The following is a 19,263-nucleotide window of genomic DNA, read 5'->3' on the forward strand; positions in this document are numbered from 1 at the left end:
TTTCTTTCTTGCTGCAGCCACTCCCCATCTCCCCCAAAATATCTTCTGAAAAAAATAAACAAAAATTTGGATTACACTGCTGCGGACAAGCTGTGCCCATGCAACTACATTGTAGAATGCTGCAGCCTGCTGTTCAGTTGAGTGTGGTGCAGCAAATAGGACAGAAACAATGCTTTCTCTCTTAAACTGTGATGCTGTTCATGTTTACTTAACATCCAAGTGTTTGCAAGTTGAAAAGTGGAATTACTGTTGCATTACCTCTGTTTTTGTTCTGACGTCTTATTCTTATGATTTATTCAGCATATATTGCAAAAAAACCACATATATTACTAGGTCCACATGCCACCATTTTATGTGTAACTTGAGTGGATGAATGGTCTTCGCAACAGATGGTTCATGTGTTGCAGCAGGCAACCCTTGAATTTAGAGTAAATGTTGTAAGAGAGGTGCAGTCACGATTTGTACCACTAGGTGGAGAAATACTATTGTGAGAAGCACAAGAGACACAGGCACCTTTCCCCTACATATGTTTCAATGTATAAAATGTTGTTGAAGAAGCTGCTTTTGATTTGTCAATCAGTGATTTTTTTTAGATAAAAAACTATTCAAAAACTTGTTTACCAACACATCTTTCTTGCATGTTTCCCTCACGGGATCAAAAGAGTATATATACTTATACTTATACTTAAACAAACGCGTCATATAGAATATTAAATGTTGTTTCCCTTTACTATTGCAAAATCCCCAAATACATCGGGAACCATGAGTAAAAATAGAAAACTTAAACTCACCGTCTCACCCTTTACCACAGCTTGGGTAGACCATGCTCATTTTGAGGCGCTGTGGTAGGTGGAGAGGACTGTCCATCATCTCATCGTGAGCAGGTTGGTAGAATGGAGGGGGCTAATCTCGGTTTACAGGTTTACAGCCACTGCATTTTTGCCTGGCTACAAATCTCTGGCCCTGCCCATTCCATGCGCTCAGCTCTGCGAGTTCAGTAGGGTGCTGCCGCAGGAGGACTTAACGCGTCGCATACGGACATAGACCTGTGCGCCAAACCGCTTCAACCGCTATATCACACACACCGTAACCATCAATGGACGTGGATCTGTGATTTTCAACCGCACCGTTCCAGCGCAGTCCCCGGGACGCAAGGCGAGGCACAGCATTCCGTTAGGCCGGTGCGTGTTGGTCTCCGACAGAAGAGATGGGCACGGTGCTGTCGATCTCCCCCACCTCAAGGAAGGGGGGTGTCCTGGATGAAAAGCCCGATGCGGGACATGCGGCAAGTGGAAAAACAGAGAAAAGTCTAAAGCGCCATTCGGTATTAATATCAGCCCTGACGTGGAAGCGCCTTGTCGCTGCCTCGGCAAAGAAAAAGAGTGCCAAGAAAGTGAACCCGAACCCTCCCATCACTCAGGCCAACAACCCAGTGGACCAACTGAACAGCGAAAATCTCAAGAAATCTCAGCAATCGGGGTCGGAGCGCAAAGCATCCAAGCCAGGACCACTCGCCGTGCCTGTACCGACGGTACCTGACCAAAGCCGACGGGGCAATCAGACGCAGACCGTCCAACAAAATGCCAAGCAGCTGATCGCGGTCCAAAAGCAGCCCAGCAGTCGTTCACTCATCTCTCCCAGAAGGGTCATTGTCCAGGCATCCACTGGGGAGCTGCTGCGCTGCCTGAGCGAGTTTATGTGCCGACGGTGCTACAAATTAAAAGAGCTCAGTCCCAACGAGATCATATTGTGGTTCCGAAACGTGGACCGCTCTCTGCTGATTCAAGGGTGGCAGGACCAAGGCTTCATCACACCTGCCAACCTGGTGTTTGTCTACATGCTCTGCAGAGAAGCCGTGACGGAGGACATCTCCACTGAATACGAGCTGCAAGCCACCTTTCTCACTTGCCTCTACCTGGCTTACTCCTACATGGGCAACGAGATATCTTACCCACTCAAGCCTTTCCTGGTGGAGACTAACAAGGAGGTGTTTTGGGAGCGGTCGCTGCGGGTGATTGACAAAATGAGTGCCAAAATGCTGCAGATCAACTCTGACCCGCACTTCTTCACCGAGGTGTTTCAGGACCTGAAAAACGAGGGGGGATCAAAGGACAGTAACGGGAAATGGACAAATAACCTGGACCGTTAAGGTGAACATCATCCAGGGGAGAGAGAGAAAGAGAGAAGCTATTTGATACCTCTCCGAACCCCGTCCTTTGAGAGGGGATTGAATGTAAGCACCGGCGGTTGACTGTGGAACGGTGCCATGCACCACAGCCGGTATATGAAGAAGGGACTATGGGGGCCCGCTTCACCCCTGAGAGATTTTCTCCATGTTGTTACATGTGTATAATAAACCACCACGGTGATCCTGTGAATGTCAGACCACCGGAAGCTCTGGGGTTTTAGGGGGATAGCGCTACTGTACTCTTTGCATGCTTACAAAGTATTCTAACTGTATCTCCATCGTGGCTTTTTAAAGAAAAACAAAACGGCTACCTGGTGCAAGGCTTCAAGTGGGGGAAGTGAAGTGTTAGCTAGTATGTCAGTGTTCGGGTAATTTATTTCAGTATTCGTTTCTCTTCGTGGCTTGGGGGACAGCGTTTTGACGCCGCTCTCCAAGGTGCTGGCCTAGGCTATGGCATACACAGCACACGTCTACTGTGGCGCCTGAAACTCTCTATCTGAACGTTGAATGTACAATTTTACAACAAAAAAGAATCTTTGCCGTCATATGTGCCAATTGTTATAGTATAAAGCGTAATGTTTTATAATGTACATTTCAGAAATATATCAATACAGCCAAATTCTGGCGTGTTGCAATTTATTTGTCAATTTCAGGTCTATTTAGAAGGTGAACATGTTAATGCAATTAGCTAATTTCAGTGGACTGTCTACTACCTATCTGCCTATTTTTTCTCGTTTCTCGTTTTGCACCACTATCATGAAAAGGAAACCATTTTTTAGCATTAGGCTATGCCGCAGTCAGTTATAGTCTAGCCTACTGTTGCGTCAGCGAGCTGCTAAATATTTGAAAATCCTGAGGTTTTCATAATTCAAAAGCAGGGAGCGCATGTTATATTTATGGCATTATTTTCATTTCTTGGCATACAAGGGGTTCGTTTTGTGGATTCTTTCGTTACTTGGGCCTGTACGCCAGGGCTGGCTTATACCACACAGGGCGCAACAGTGTGTGGTAATGAGGAATGGAATCTTTACGTCATTGTCTTTTGGGCCTCAAAGCAAATTTCTGCTCTGGAAGGAAGCGAAAATATCTCTCTGAAAATGTCCTGGGAGCGATGCTGAACTACTTTACCAACAGGTGACACTCATTTTCAAATGTTGTCACCTGTTGGATCATAAAATAATTGAGGCACAGCAGTGACGTGCTAAAACTGGGACAGATAGCCTATCCAGCATCTATAACGCGTTCAGCTATTCACCACAGATATTTGACATAGGTTAACCTGGTGAACCTGTTGCCTCCACTTCAACAATGCCAAAGCCTAGATTGTCATTGCCGAGGAGTGTATCGTTTCTGTGAAACGAGAGAAACGGTCGTCATATTTAGCCCCGTGTCGTGACCATGTTGTCCTTGGAACATGAGCGCGCTCTCCCGCTGTCGCTGCCCACGGTGCTGAAAATGAAGCCCAGATGCTTGCAAGCGGAGCCCACGTTATTCATTCTAATCCATATCACAGTATAATTACAGCAATTGTTTAGTGACTCGATTCATTGTGAGCTATTGATATTTATGCCATGTTAGACCCGCAGCATGCCTAGTGGCCAACACGTGTGAGTTAGCCTATGTTCTGTAAATGGCAAGAGGAGGAAAACAATTGAATTGAAGTAGACAACTCAAAAATAGTCCAGGTAACTTCTGTAAAATTGTCAGATAGCCTATGTATAACGTTTATGATAGGTCTTTGAAGGGGCTACCAAACTCAAATAGGGTAGGCTGCTACAGAATAATGTGGTTGGATTTAAGACATGCCAACAAGCTAAAGTCATGTTTCGTGTGGTAGGATTTTAAAAATGCATTCAAGCTGAATTTATATGGGGAAAACTGTTCAAATTAACTTTTAAAACGAATCTGTTTAACTTTTAAAACTTGCGTTTCTTAAGTCGCAGTGGTGTAGCCTAGTGCAGATGCTATAGGTTACTATAAAATGGCCTCAGGGAAAGGATGACTCACTGGTGGGGAGTAAGAAGCTGTTGGCTGGAATCAAGAGCAAGAGCCCACAGAATTTGTGAATAAAGCACGTGGGCCGGCTGTTCGCTCTCTTGATTGGCTGGAATTTGCTGCAGTCTGATGGAAGTGTCGCCGTGACGGAGGGCTCTGCAGCGCCGATCGCGCGCCGGGCCATAGGAATTCATATTCTAGGACTGCGAGCCGCATTCCTCCTGTCACTATGGCAACGGCGGATGTGGGGTGCATGAGCAGGATTGCGCGTGGGTATTTTGGAGCGCTGCAGATGTGTGCATGCTGGTAGGCTAGACTTTGCTAAGGAACAGACATGACGCCTCAAGCAGATGTTTAAAAGTAGCCTATAACCAATGCACGAGAAAGAAATACAGCATCCAGAAATACACCTTCTCCTAATCCACTTGTGCCATCAAAAATGCTCTTTCAAATAGTCAATAGCCTACTACAGCCCCTGGCCTAATGCACCGGCACAAGCATTTATAGGCTTCAAGTGATAGTGAATGAGAGCATAGTTCGATAGGTGATAAAACACGGTTTTCCGCGAACCTCACGGATAGCGCTGAATAGTGTTTGAAGCGGATCTCCTTGCCCTTAGCTCATCATTAGGTAAGTCAGTTACATAATTTCGTACCGCATTCGTCGTGTAGCTTAGTCGGTGCGAGCGTGGGCTCACTCTCCGCAGAAACCGCAAGAATGCAAGTTGTCATGGAGACGGTGACCAGGCAGCGGCAGCGAGGAGTCAGAGTGCAGAGGCAAAGACAGGTGGAAACATCAATAATTAATCTTAAATCATGATGGTTGTCCCTATTTTTAGATTTTAACATGTTTTGTACCACACTGGGTAGTGCTGAAATGTAGTCTATCATTTGCGCAGAATCATATAGGCTAATCTTACATAGAATGGGGGTTTGAATCTAAATACTATAGCCTACAGCTGTCTACATCCTGACTTGGGTTCACTGTTTATTTGGCATATCCGGCCATTTAAAGAAAACATAGGCTGCTGTATACAGTAAAAATACCACTTCTCTATACATTTCTCCTAAATTGAGGTGTTACTTGTTGATGAGACTATTTAAGTTTGATATGGTCTCCATGTGCATACTTGCATGATACAATTTAATCTCAGACAGGTTCAAACTTCACATGCAATACACTTATAACTCAAAGGCCAGGGAAGGGTCATAAATATGGAAGAGGTTTCAATTCTATTGTCCCCAGTCAGATAAAGGAATGGCTGGCACTTTATGTAATGAACGGTGTTACGTCTTCACAAGCCAGTTGCTGGGGATGAAGACACTAATCAGGTATCACTCGGCCTCTGTCACATCCCCGGATCCCGGATGACTTTCCATGTCCTTGCTTGCCCTTGCTAATATAAGGTACAGGTAGGTAAGGTAAAGTCAGAACATAATCCTGAGATTATCAGGTCAACATCACCGTCATAGCTCCACGTTACAGTAATATATCAGATTGAGGATTGTCATGTTAATCAAGGAGGATGGGTTCATCTTTTCAAATGGAGGATTGTCTGACATGGAGGATCCATGTCATCTTTGAATATGTCAAAGTGCTGAGATGAAGAATGGGTGGGTAGTTAGTTAGAGTGTTTATGTGTTTGTTGCCTAAAGAAAGCCTCTTGAGCGAATAATAATCAAGGCACTTGAGATCAGACTAGACTCACACACACTTACATATTCACATTCACAGGTTTTCTCTGAAAAAGGCATTTGTCTGAATGGCAGCATGCGATGCTCAAAAAACATCATTCAGCATTGTGCCTTTCCAGTTGTGCAAGCTGCCCATGCCATAGGCACTAATGCACACCATACTGTTATAGATGCTTGCATTTTAACTTAGCACTAATAATAAGTTGGATGGGCCATCTCCTCTTTAGCATGGAGGATGTAGAGTTCATGATTTACAAAAGAATTCCAAATTAATTAGTGTTACCACAGGACAGTTTTCCACTTTGCCTCAGTCCATCTTAAATGAGCTGAGACCCAGATAAGACAAAGACAGATATGACATTTCTGGATCATGCCTAAGTATGCTTTTTCTTTGCATGGTAGAGTTCTAACCAGGAGCCTCAAACTGTGTTCATAGACAATGTTACCGGCAGTTTTCCTGAACCCATACAATGATTTTCTTTCCAGAGACAGGTCTGGACAGGCCAGGTCCCAAAGATCACGGCCATACAATTCTGTTTTTCAGCCCTGCCCCATGTTTACAAAGATGTCTATGTTTTTTCTTTGTATTTTAATGATATTATGGCCTGGTTACGCAGACCTTCTCAATTGTAATTGAGAGTGGGTCTGGAAAATGTTCATTGACGTACAACTTCCAGCAGGGGCTTAACTAGCAGTGAAATTAAACTTAAATTGGTGCATTAAACACGTATAGTTTCAGAAGTGCAGCAATCTTGTAAACAAAGGTTTTACTGTAAATGCAGTTGTTTAATCAATTCCAAAGAAATACACATCCATGCCGGATTAGAGACTGTATTTGCGTGGACATTGGAAATGGGCTTCAATGGTCTCTTGGCCAGACGGACCTGCAGAGCAAATCCCAAATTTGCCAAAGGTGTGAATGGGTATTCCCAGGCTAATGATATGTGCTATTGGTGATAAAATCCCCATATTCTTTGCAATTTCATGTTGAGGAGCATTATTCTTATATTGTTGCATTATTTGCCCACAGGTTTTCACAGAGTGATGAATACCTCTGCATCTAACAGACTCTGCCTCTCTGGGATGTTCTTTTTATACCCAATCATGGTGTCAGTTAACCTAATTAGCAGTGGAATGTTCCTCCCTGTGTTTTCTTTACAGTCACACAACTTTTCCAAACTCGAGAGCTTATATTTTCCATGAAATAGTCACATTTGATATGTTGTCTGTCTTTTTTGCAACCAAATTTTGATATACAAAAATAGCAGATTATCCCACTGTTTTTATCTACATTTTCCACACTTTTTTAGAAACAGAGCTATACACAAGCATACACACAATTCGTCTGGTAGGACCTCCTTTCAAAAGCAAAAGACTGATCTTGTCTGACTCATTGTGTCTGGCCTCAGATCAACACTTTGAATAGTCTTTGCATTGAACAGTCTGATGTTACATAATCATGATTCATCCCATGTATGTAGGACAGACTGTAACTGAGTGCACTGAAATCACGAATGCTTACCAGTCTACGCCACATGAGAAGTACTGGAGGAAGCTGGGTCTACTTAGACAAACCTCCAGACTGTAAACATGTGATCAGCTTGATGGAGAGAGAGTCTTAGCCTATGTCTTTTATTGATGCTAATCTATGTAACCAGGTTCAGTTATGTAGGATAACAGACTGAATGAACATTTAGCTTAACACAAGAACTTAGGTCCTCTTGCAGTTATTCATTTGGCAGACGCTTTTATCCAAAGCGACTTACAACAATAGAATAACATTTAAGCTACAGTGCAGAGGAGACCTTAGCTAGGAATTACCACTGCGTCTGTCAATACTAGTGCTAGAGGATAGGATGGATATCAAAGGGTCAATGGTATGTTTTACTGTAATGGATAGTCACTGATGTTTCTGGTGGACGATGCAACAACAACTAGTGCCTTCCATGCAGTATTGCCTGGAAGATGACGTTGGGGGCTTAAAACACCAAACACCGGTGAGCGTCCATCCTATGGATTGTTTTAGAAACATGCCTACGTGTTTTGTTTGTCCTCAGGTTTTGAACTGAGACAGCCTTTGTATGTAATGCATCATCTAGCCCTCTCGTGGAGTAGGCTATTACACAACCCTGCTTCAGAATTCTCCCCGAGTCTGAAAGCTCATCTGTAAAAATGTGGGTAGGGCCAGTTATCTAAAAATTCAGATGAGGTAATCTCATGCCTAGATTGATTTCCTGCACTGTGAATCATTTTTAATTGTTTGTTCTTAATGGGGTGATCTGGCATATTGATATGCAAAGTAAATAAAATATAATACAAATAAATGAAAGAATTTGATGACAATAAAATGTAGTTGTAATCCCTCTAAAATCCTGATGTGGGAAAACAATTGTTGCACTAAAACTCCATGCACAAACAGACCCATAAGATATCAGTCCACAAAGGGCATTATTTCTCTCTATTTTAAAACACAGCTACAGGTGTGGCTTTGCCTTGGATGACGGTTATGGCTATTTTCTGCGTGGGCTATAACGGTAGGCTAATCTGTCCTCTGAGATTATTCCAGTTATGTAGCTAGCCCAGGGCCCATGCTCAGCACGGAGAAGCGCTGGCAGCTAATCCTCCAGAGAGAATGAATGGGATTGAGGACTGGACAAGCGAGAGTGCCTCCCTCTGCACTGCTATGGAATACCCTTTAATCCCTGTGCATGTCTGCTGCAGCAGAGAGAGACATGACTCCGAAGTGTGAGTCACAGTTTGATTGAACACAAGGAGGATGTTTACACTTTGAAATGTATATGCTCAGATTTAATTTCAAAGTGGGTTAGGGAAGATCACAAACATTTCACAGTTGACTATTATTAAATTAGCTATTAGTATTAAACAAATCATTTACAATAACTAATACACACACACACACACATTCACATAAGCAGAAGAAAAAATAAATATTTGGTGGTGGTGGTAAAGAATAGAAACTTCTGGAACAACCTTCTTTATTATAAAAAGAAAGAATCTTTTACATTGCAAGTAACGGTAGAAAGTGAATTGTTGTTCTTTATGAGAGCTTTCCAGTCTCTCTGATGTATACTTTATATAAATGACTGCATTTAGAAATCTCTGTACAAAGCTGCCTCACAAAACAATCTACATATAGGGATTGTAGCATAGTGCATAAGAACCTTAAGTACGTAACCTATGTAAGGTATAGACAGCTCTCAAAAGGTCAAACACTGAGAGACCGAGCCATATGGGTATTGTCTTCGGCAAGGTTGGTCTGCATTTTAGACGAGGTGTGTGATAATCAAGGCTGTTTTTAAATAACTTCTCAATGCTAGGCAACCTAACATGCATTACCACTTACATTCACAATTGAATGGATGTAAGTAGCAGATTGTTGACAGATGCAACTAGTATTAAATTGCTCTGCATATCTAACCTTATTTTTATGCAGAAGATGACTGCATTCATTTATCCATGGAGGAGACTCACAACAAAAACAAGCCACCCACATGAAGGTTAGGTAATACAAGTGGGGGATGTATTTTTTCTCTCCCTGACAAGTCATGCTCCAGCAGCCTAGAGGCTGATGGTAAATGAAACAGATTCAAAAACAAACTGCAAATGTTTTGGCAGGGTTGGAGACAGTGTAGATATGGTGTGTGTGTGTGTGTGTGTGTGTGTGTGTGCAGTATTCTGTGCACTGATCTGCATCTCTGAAGCGTGTTTTTGTGCAAGAAAAAAGTCTAACTGTAAGTCACAGTGCCAGGTTTGGTCATGCTGTATATCACAAAGGCAAACATCACTTAAAATGATGTAAGTGGTATTCATAAATTATATAATTCCCCCATTTTTTGCAATAGCTTACATAAGGCTAGAAATATTCTGGGATTGTCAGAACTTGTATGTACTGCTCATATTGCATAAGACCCGGTTTTTAATTAAAACTGTTCTGATTATTTAAAGTATTTTATGTTGGTTTTTGAAGCATTTGTGCCTGCATTGATTTGAATGTCTGTTGAATGTCTTGTCTGCAGTCATTACTGCAATCACAGGAACTCAGAAGAATGACCTAACCAAATCAAGGCAACATCCATACTGATTACTGATTATTATGACCCATATGTTGTATGGGTCCTTATATCCTAATAAGAGTCTCTGCAGATTTCACCCTTTCTTTTCTGAGGCAGCAGCTAACCAGGTATTAGCTAACATACTTGGGCTGCAATGACCAGTAAAAAGGTCCAGTTATAAAAGCTGATGTAGCCAGTCTGCTGAAAGATATTTCTGTAGTATATTCAGCAGAGACACAGTGCTTAGCTTAGATAGTGTGCTTGTTGCCATGATACCAACAAAAGAAATAAAAAAAGCCTTGTTACATTCAAAACATATCTTGACAACTGCTGTGCAAAGTCAAAAGGATCAATTCAAATAGTCAGTGTGTGTGAGAGAGTGTGTGTGGGGTTCACATCACGAGAGAGATACACACACACATGTGCTGCGCTTGAGTCCCTACTTGACACTGAACAGTGTGCAGGTGTGGGTGGTTGCATGTCTGTTTGTGTGTGTGTGTGTGTGTGTGTGTGTATGTGTGTGTGTGTGTGTGTGTGTGCACTCATGGGATTCTGAATGGTGTGTGTGTGTGTGTGTGTGTGTGTATGTGTGTGTGTGTGTGTGTGTGTGCACTCATGGGATTCTGAATGGTGTGTGTGTGTGTGTGTGTGTGTGTACACAGGAAGTGAAGTGGGGTGTTCCATTCTCCCCCGACAGCAGTTTACAGAGATTAGAGCTGCTTTCCTCCCACCTTGCAGAAACCTTTCCAGACTCAAGGCTTACGTAATCCTATGGATCCCACACATGAGACAGACACATCATCAAGCAGTCATCCCAGCAGCACTGCTTCACACACAGGTGAGGTGAGATGCCAGCAGGGGTGTCGGGCCAGCAGATTCTTACATATCACTTTGAAACATGCAGCAGAAGCTGGAACTGGAGTCAGACTCCAAATCAGAACCAAGATCAGAATCAGAATCCAAATTAGAATGAACAGGATCCGAATCAGAACCTGGACCTTAATCAAAATCTGGATCTGAACTTGAACCTGAACCGGCAAGGGCGAACCCCCTCACTGAATCTAAGCAGACATGTGTCAACGTCCTGGCTCTTGAGTTCCCTGTGTAGCTCATCATGTCTCGGCTCTCTGGCAGGGCATTGACAGGTAGACAGATGGAGCGAAGGAGAGAGAGAGGGAGAGAGAGAGAAATGAAAGTGATTCATATCTCTCCATCTCTGCCACTGCTTCCTGAGAAAGAGAGAGGAGTTGCCATGGCAGCCAGCAGAGGCAGAGAGTACAGATGGAGACAAGTGGTGGTGGTGGTGGAGGATGGAGGGAAGGAGGGAGAGAGGGAGCAAGGGAGGGGGGAGGGAGGGATGGTGAGATGTCTGGGAACAGATTGCTGAGATGGAAAGAACAGAACATATTGCATTAAGAGGGGAACACTGGAGACAGAGCTGAAAGGCTCTAGTACAAAAATGTCTTAGTGAGTATGTGTGTTTGTGAATGTGTGTGTGTGTGAGAGAGAGAGAGGGAGAGAGAGATGTTTGTGTGTAGGTGTGTGGGTGAGAGAGAGATAGACACACAGAGAGAGAAACTGAAACAGTGTGAAAGAGTCTGAGGCTGTAGGTGTTAAAGGGGGTGGGTGCTGGTATGTGTCATGTCTGTGTGTGTGATAGTGTGAGAAGGAGATGGAAAAAGATCACACAGAACATAGCTCACAAACAGCATTCCACAGATAGATAGATAGATAGATAGATAGATAAAGTAGTAAAAGTGACAGAAATTTAAACAAGCCTGTTTCCAAAATGTGAAAAACAAAGGAAAGGAAAATAGGCCTCTTAAAAACAAATGGCATATGACACAACATAAATCTGCACATGTAATCCTACGCATATTTAATATCAGCTTCTCAAAAACCCACCCTCACACAAAAAGCAAAGTGTACCTAGGTCTGTGTCGTCACAGTGACAGTAGCGCTGGGAAAGGTATGGTGCGCCTCCCAGCGTTGTCATTTGCATAGCATCTGTCGTACGGCACCCTCAACCTGTTGAGGAGTACGGTCACAAACAGACTGTATAGACCCTTTCAACCACTGATCTATAAAGAACACTTTAAGAATCTTTATAGATCAGTGCTTTCAACAAAAACAATGCTTGAACGTTCTATTTTGTTCCCAATCTTCCGCTTCATTAAAGGTGCGATTTGTAGGATTGTTACCGAACGTTCTGCAGGCCAAAATCAAAACACTGGTGAACGTTCTCAAGACTACCAGACGCGAGCCTCTTCTGGGTTGCCAGATGTAATTAAGACTTAGCTAACGTTAGTTGACCTGCAGCTGCTTTAACGTTTCTCCAACCATGACCCAGCTACACATTACGGAAACAGTGAAAACAAAAAATACCTCTCTAACCAACGTAACATATTTAGCTGAAGTTAGCGATGCAGATGAGGTTTAGCCTAGGCTACCTGTTGTGGAGAAATACGGCCAGCTCCAGACTTGATATTCTTCGTTTGACGAAGACGTCACCATCTCGGGAAGCTCCTCCGATGTCCACTTAATTTGTTTCTTGTTTAAATTTTGGAAATTTGCCCGCCTCTCGTAGGCGTTCATGACTACAACTGACAGCTGTTGACAGTTGGCCTTTGCTAATTTGGCAACCCAAATTGGAGGACGCGCTAGCCCATTATTAATACGCTATTCTAGAATGAATCGTTCAAAACATAAACGAAAATTCTAAGACATTCCGCCCCGTAACTCATTTTTTTTTTCATGGGTTTTACGGGGTTTTAGGGGTTAGAGTAATGTTGTCAAATAAGCCATTACTTCAATTCATCGTGTTTCCTTACTCTCTGACAACATATGGTGATCATTTTTGGAATGGTTACAGTTTATTTTCCATTATTTCCTACATACTGGACCTTTAAGATAACATATGGAATGTTAAAACGGAAGTCTTGTGGGAACAACTATGATGCTGATAATGGAACTCTATGGTCACAAATATGTGATTAGAATTTTCGCGAACTTAGAGTTCCGCATTATGATGCGACAATTACCCTCAGAGATTTATCCCATAGACTGTTTAAAGAACACTGAAACTATAGATCGTTTATATAAAATTCTAGAAGGAACCAGGAAAATAATTCACTCCTCAACAGATGCTAAGATTTACAGTAATAGGAGGCCTAGCCTACTCGTTAACAGGCTGAACTTGGAACAGCTAAAAAAATATAGTATAGCTATAAATTTAACTCACGAATAAAGAGAATTACATGGTCGACATTATTGAGAGGGATAAAGGACTAACATTGAAATCGTTGTTGTTTTTGCCTTGCATGTCAGAGTCGTAGGCCTACTACGCGTCCTACGGCATAAAACGACGGAATAAATATATTTATTTAATATTATTATTATTATATTTCTGCATGTTTTGTAAAAATCGTCCAGTATGTGAAGTGAAAGTCAGCTTGATGCTGTAGTCCTAGGTTAGGTTACTCTATAGAAAAAACATCGTCGGCTGAACCGTGTACCGTGGTAAAGTTGGTTTTATATTGGACGTTGGATATTCGACACAAACATCTATTTAGCACTGACTATGAGGGTCGAGTTTGTGTCAAACCAACTTTAATGTGTTTGAACAATGCCTGCCTATAATACACAAAGCTTCTTTTGTCCAAAAACCCATGTTTTGATTTTATACATTTTTTATGCTGATAAAAAATGTCAATCTATTATGCGGCTTCACCTTTTGACTTACCCATACTAAAACACATCTCCTGAACTCGGCTTACTGCCCTTTCTAGTACACAAAGCTTCTTTTTCCCTAAAACCTACCCTTTGATTTTATACAATTTTTAATGTTAAATGTTTCAAATCTATTATGTGGCTTGCCCTTTTGACCTACCCATGTCAAAACTCATCTGTTGTACTCAGCTAACTGCCCTTCATAGTGCACAAAGCTTCTTTTTCCCAAAAACTCACTCTTTGATTTTATATTAATATTTTACTATTCAAAAATGCTATAAATCTATTATGCGGCTTGACCTTTTGACCTACCCAAGTCAAAACACACAAAGCTTCTTTTTTCCAAAAACTCCCTCTTTGATTTTTTGGGATGGCACATAATAGATTTATAGCATTTTTGAATAGTAAAAAATATATATAAAATCAAAGAGTGAGTTTTTGGAAAAAAGAAGCTTTGTGTACTATTGCAGTTAGATGAGTGCAGCAGATGTGTTTTGAGATGGGTGGGTCAAAAGGGGATGGCACATAATAGATTTATAACATTTTTTACAGTAAAAAAATAATATAAAATCAAAGAGGGAGTTTTTGGAAAAAAGAAGCTTTGTGTACTATGAAGGGCGGTTAGCTGAGTGTAGCAGATATGTTTTAACATGGGTAGGTCGAAAGTGGAAGTCACATAATAGATTTATAGCATTTTTGAATAGTAAAAAATGAATATAAAATCAAAGAATGAGTTTTTGAAGAAAAGAAGCTTTGTGTACTATGTAGGGCAGTTAGATGTGTGCAGCAGATGCGTTTTGACATGAGTAGGTCAAAAGGTCAAGCCGCATAATAGATTTATAGCATTTTTGAATAGTAAAATATTAATATAAAATCAAAGAGTGAGTTTTTGGAAAAAATAAGCTTTGTGTACTATATAGAGCAGTAATCCAAGTTCACCAGATGTGTTTTGACATGGGTAGGTCAAAAAGGCACGCCGCATAATAGATTTGAAACATTTAACATTAAAAATTGTATAAAATCAAAGAGCAGGTTTTAAGGAAAAAGAAGCTTTGTGTCCTAGAAAGGGCAGTAAGCCGAGTTCAGGAGATGTGTTTTAGTATGGGTAAGTCAAAAGGTGAAGCCGCATAATAGATTGAAATCTTTTATCAGCATAAAAAATGTCATAAAATCAAAACATGGGTTTTTGGACAAAAGAAGCTTTGTGTAATATAGGCAGACTTTGTTTAAACACATTAAAGTTGGTTTGACACAAACTCGACCATCGTAGTCAGTGCTAAATAGATTTTTCGAATGTGTCGAATATCCAACGTCCAATATAAAGCCAACTTTACCACGGTGAACCCGTGTGGCCTAACCACAGACAGCAGATGGCGTAGGAGTAGCGCCTGTCCGTTCAAAATGCACTGTAAATTAGTTTTGGATTGATTGCTTGAGATTACCATTTGTGAAATCTAGCAGGGATATCCCCGTTCATTAAACTGCTATTTTAACTGTAGAGTAACATCTTTAACTATCCTTATCAACAATTGTGGTTGAGATTATATTTTGTTGCGATCCCTATTTCCTGGAACAAACTTTGTAACTGATCCCTCAAATAAGATCCTAATGACGGCAATGAGCAAATGCGCGACTGTGTTTGAACTATGTAGGCTAGTTCACGTAGGCTACTGTACTTTGTAAATTGTAAACAAGTTCCTGTCAGTTTTTAGACAAGTCGCCAAACACAGCACCGTGTAGTAGAAACAGCCGGTCGTTGTCCGCAAATGAGGTTCCCAAGACATCAGGACCCTGGACAGCTCATGTGAGCCCCCTGTCTTCTGCCTGCCAGAACTCGGACAGTCCTCCCTGGGAAATGTGCTCAGTTTGAAAAGCCAACAGGCCTCCTAACAGGCCTGCTAAAAGTGATCTTATTTTAAGGCTCGAAGTGACTTGAAGCCATTTTAAGCAACAACCTATGGTCCAAGCAGGGCCATGCAATGAATATAGGCTATGAGTTACTGTCATGTGGTTTATGCCGCCGGCATTCGTAGTCTATTTGTATTCAGTTTACCATTGGTCATCTTCATCATGACATGGAGTAGATAAATAATCGACAAACTTGCCAGACACCTTGTAGGCAATGTCTAGGCCTTAGCAACAGAGGTGGTCCAATAATGACGCGCTAATAGGCAAATTGTCTAGAGCCAAGCACATCACGATCACATCACATCAGAACAACATGACCGCAACAAGAAACAGCGGAAACATTAACAGCGGTGATCTCTTGCTCGTGTTTATTGAAAATAAAATACAATCCGACAGGAACAATATACATTCTATTCCTAACATGCACAAAATAAAAAAGTCTTAATCATTGTGAAATGTGTTCTAAAACACTCAGGTACATTGTGCTGTTAAATAGGTACAAATGCTGTTAAATAAATGCGGCTGTGATTTCAATAATCTCCAGTCATTGCATTCATTTACGAACAGCGTTTCTTGCCTTTCTTGTGAAGTTGATGACAGTGCCTGTTAGTTTAGGAGTATAACTTAATTATAATAATTCAAATTTAAAAAATAAATAATAAATAAACATCTTCCCCGGGCTACAACCTTTTTGAAATGTTATCATTTCCTAATGCGTATTCGAAGTTAAAGGAATGGCGACAAGCACACTCTTTTTCTGGAGTTTTGAATAAAGATTTTATTGCCTACGTTATCACATGCCATGCCATGCTAACAGTGGGTACATAGTAGCCAATGAGGATAAGTTAAAGGCGGGCCTTTACTGCTGCACCCGGCGGATAGACTGCACCTGATTGGTGTGAGCCTGGGTACCGAACTCATTATAGTTTCTGAACTCGCCCTGACGTCTGTCTCTCTCGAGAATGTACTGGTATCCACGGTAACCGGGGAACTGGTAGGCCACCCACCTGGAAAGAGATAGGTAGAGAGAGAAAGGGAGGGAGAAAGAGAGAGAGAGGTCCACACAGACCATGAAAATTAGAACTTTTTAATATATATATATATATATATATATATATATATATATATATATATGTATTAACGTTTTCTGGGTGCATTTTACAAAAGCCATTTGCTAGAGACTACGCTAAAGCATTTGGAATAGACAGCAACTTACGCTCCTGAGTTGATTTTGATGGAGGGCACCTCCTTGCTGCACCAGCCCATGGCTTGGAGGGAGGGGTAATCGTCACAGATCTCAAACTTGCGTCCCTGGAAGTCCTGACACTCATACAGGGTCACCTTACTGTCACTGTGGTTCTGCCGAGAAAACAAGCACACAGCCACACATCATGAGCAGCCATGAGAGACCTACAGCATGTGTGAAGAGTAGGCCTATAGTAGGATACTCTGATATGAAGAACATTGGGTAAAAAATACTATGCTATAAACCATTTAAAAAATCGAATTAGCCTTAAGTGTAGCATTGCATGGATCAAAATAGACTACTATGGGTTAATGATGATATACAGCATGGTGTAGGCCTATTAGACTAGTGTGTGGTGTATGGAATGACCCTTTTATGGGTGGGAGGGAAGAGGATAAGGTAGCTTACAGCACACTTGACGGGCCTGAAGGACAGCATGTGCTCGGTACGATAACTGCTGTTGCCACTCCAGGCCTCGTAGCAAGGGTAGTCACCCTTCTCCAGGATGAACTGCTGGCCCTGGAACTCAGGGTACTCGTAACCCACCCAGCTGGGGAAGTAAAGAATTAAAGAAGTAAAGTAAAGGAAGAAAAGAATGCAGAGGGGAGGACAACAGAGAGAAAGATGAGAGAGAAAGAGAGAGAGAAGATGATGGTTAATATAATGATGAAATGTTTAGCTTTTGTTACTGCTACTGTCGAATTACTACACAAAGTAGGCACTTAATGGTCAACGACCCAGCTGAAATGCTTTTGCAGTGAGGTATGATGTCCTCTCTCTCTCTCTCTCTCTCTCTCTCTCTCTCTCTCTCAGACTCACTCACTCTCTCTCTCTCTCTCTCTCTCTCTCTCTCAGACTCACTCACTCACTCACTCACTCACTTTCTCTCTCTCTCTCTCTCTCTCTCAAACTTCTTCTGTCCCACTCTTATCTCTGTTTCTCTCTCTGTCCGTTTGGAGACTTACGGGCCATTGTCCACCTTGATGGAGCGGATCTTCTGGAAGTTTCTCTCCAGGATGTTGGGGCACTCGAGCGAGAACTCGCAGCGCTTGCCCTGGAAGTACTCCTCCTCGAAGACAGTGATCCTCCACTGCCCTCTCTGATCCATCATCTGTTGCTGATTCATGATGGCCGCCTGAGTGTTTTGCTCTCTCCGGCTGCAAAAGGGTCACATGAAAAACACAGTCAGTTCTGCTGAGAGCTACTCTTCTTGCCAGCCTACACTATGCACTTCACATGTCTGTGAGATACTACACCAGAACTCAAGGGGGGGGGGATTTGAATGATAAATGAAACCTAGTCATTGACTTTGAAAAATATCCTGTGTGCATTTGGCCCATTGAAAAACAGACGTTGTTTAGGTGCAAGTCTGTCATTAGGAAACCTGGTTTAGCATTACTCCTAACATTACTTATTTGTGTGCGAGTCTACTAAAAGGATGTTTGGTTGTGCCCAGATACGAAGGATAATTTTCCTGCTCTAGTGTTTTGATGGAGATGAGCCACCATTAGAGCTCCAGTGATAAGCAGGAATAGATACACGCTCTCTTAAGGCCTTGGTAGAGTATCAGTTCAGCTTTGGCAGGCAAAGAATCCAGGACTGTAGGTCATGCTGAAGGGCAAGCGGCATGTAGCAATTCCAGCTTTAACAGAGTTCACAGGATGTCCATCTCCCATCAGTTTTGTTCTTAAGGTTGGCACTTTAGTTCTCCCAAATGTGGACATCAGAAGATGTTTCAACTCATCCTCGTCAAAACTGGACAAACCAAACTCATCTCCTCTATTGGCCAAAGTCTGGGTCATAGTGCTCTTTGATGGCACTGACCCGGCAGGTGTCCTAGGTATATGCTAGATTGGTTGGTGTGGTTGGTCGCCTCATGGCGTGGTGTGGCAGTGCGTGGCGTGGTAGCTCCATACTTACGTGCAGAGGGTGGGAGAGATGTGGCGTAATCTATGTCGGGGGTCTGTGCCTTGTGCTACGCTTATATAGGCGCCGTCACCCTGGTAACTGCAGAATCCGCAGCAGCTCTGCATGCTCAGCAGGCTGGCCTCAATGAGGCCCTAAGTCCTGCCTTTGTCTCCGGCAGGCTCAGATCCTCTGACTCATCAAAAACCCTGGTGTGTACCAGGCCTGGGAGCTGACTGACAGGGGACCCAAACAATGGCCGCTGCCCCTCATTGGCCGATGGAGACACAAAAGGGAACTGTGGGAGATTAACCTGGAACACAGAACAGCCTACCAGTGAGGCGTTTCCCTACCTCAATCCCTCCCCTCCATGTTTTTTATCTTCTTTTATCCTTTTTTAAAAACTTTTTTTTTGTATTCAGGTACACGGTAATGGATATTAAAAAGAGTAAACATAGCCCATTGTAATTTGTAATTAGAGTGTTTATTTACCTGTATTAGGGTTTGTTTTAACTAACAAGAAAA

At 42.2% G+C, this 19,263-nt stretch overlaps 3 protein-coding genes across 3 annotated transcripts in view; 2 read left to right on the forward strand and 1 right to left on the reverse strand.

The window, feature by feature from the left end:
- The window catches only part of LOC121698908 (protein Wnt-6-like), a 23,610-nt gene extending 23,063 nt beyond the window's left edge, over nt 1-547 (forward strand). The window contains exon 4 of the mRNA XM_042081414.1: nt 1-547. This exon is cut by the window's left edge and continues 1,617 nt beyond it. The gene's annotated coding sequence lies outside the window, so the exon portion shown is untranslated.
- A 299-nt stretch (nt 548-846) lies between these two features.
- cdk5r2a (cyclin-dependent kinase 5, regulatory subunit 2a (p39)) lies at nt 847-2,357 on the forward strand. The gene has a single exon (XM_042081415.1). It carries the CDS (start codon nt 1,208-1,210, stop codon nt 2,147-2,149), a length of 942 nt encoding a protein of 313 aa, XP_041937349.1. The 5' UTR covers nt 847-1,207; the 3' UTR covers nt 2,150-2,357.
- A 13,597-nt stretch (nt 2,358-15,954) lies between these two features.
- LOC121698639 (beta-crystallin A2-like) lies at nt 15,955-19,015 on the reverse strand. The gene is made up of 5 exons (XM_042080917.1): nt 18,754-19,015; nt 17,799-17,990; nt 17,242-17,383; nt 16,804-16,946; nt 15,955-16,594 (listed from the first exon to the last, which is right to left on the reverse strand). Exons 1-5 carry the CDS (start codon nt 18,864-18,866, stop codon nt 16,447-16,449), a joined length of 738 nt encoding a protein of 245 aa, XP_041936851.1. The 5' UTR covers nt 18,867-19,015; the 3' UTR covers nt 15,955-16,446.
- Nucleotides 19,016-19,263: the final 248 nt, after the last annotated feature.

This window comes from Alosa sapidissima, chromosome 23 (assembly GCF_018492685.1).
Source record: "Alosa sapidissima isolate fAloSap1 chromosome 23, fAloSap1.pri, whole genome shotgun sequence".
Lineage (NCBI taxonomy): Eukaryota > Metazoa > Chordata > Actinopteri > Clupeiformes > Clupeidae > Alosa > Alosa sapidissima.

What these genes read in the sequence shown, in the direction of transcription:
- cdk5r2a (XM_042081415.1), top strand. Translation starts at nt 1,208, where the DNA reads ATGGGCACGGTGCTGTCGATCTCCCCCACCTCAAGGAAGGGGGGTGTC.
- LOC121698639 (XM_042080917.1), bottom strand. Translation starts at nt 18,866, where the DNA reads ATGCAGAGCTGCTGCGGATTCTGCAGTTACCAGGGTGACGGCGCCTAT. An exon ending in ATCTCTCCCACCCTCTGCAC is followed by an intron (nt 17,991 to 18,753) that starts GTAAGTATGGAG and finishes ACCCTTTTGCAG; the next exon opens with CCGGAGAGAGCAAAACACTC. An exon ending in ATCAAAATCAACTCAGGAGC is followed by an intron (nt 16,595 to 16,803) that starts GTAAGTTGCTGT and finishes ATCTCTTTCCAG; the next exon opens with GTGGGTGGCCTACCAGTTCC.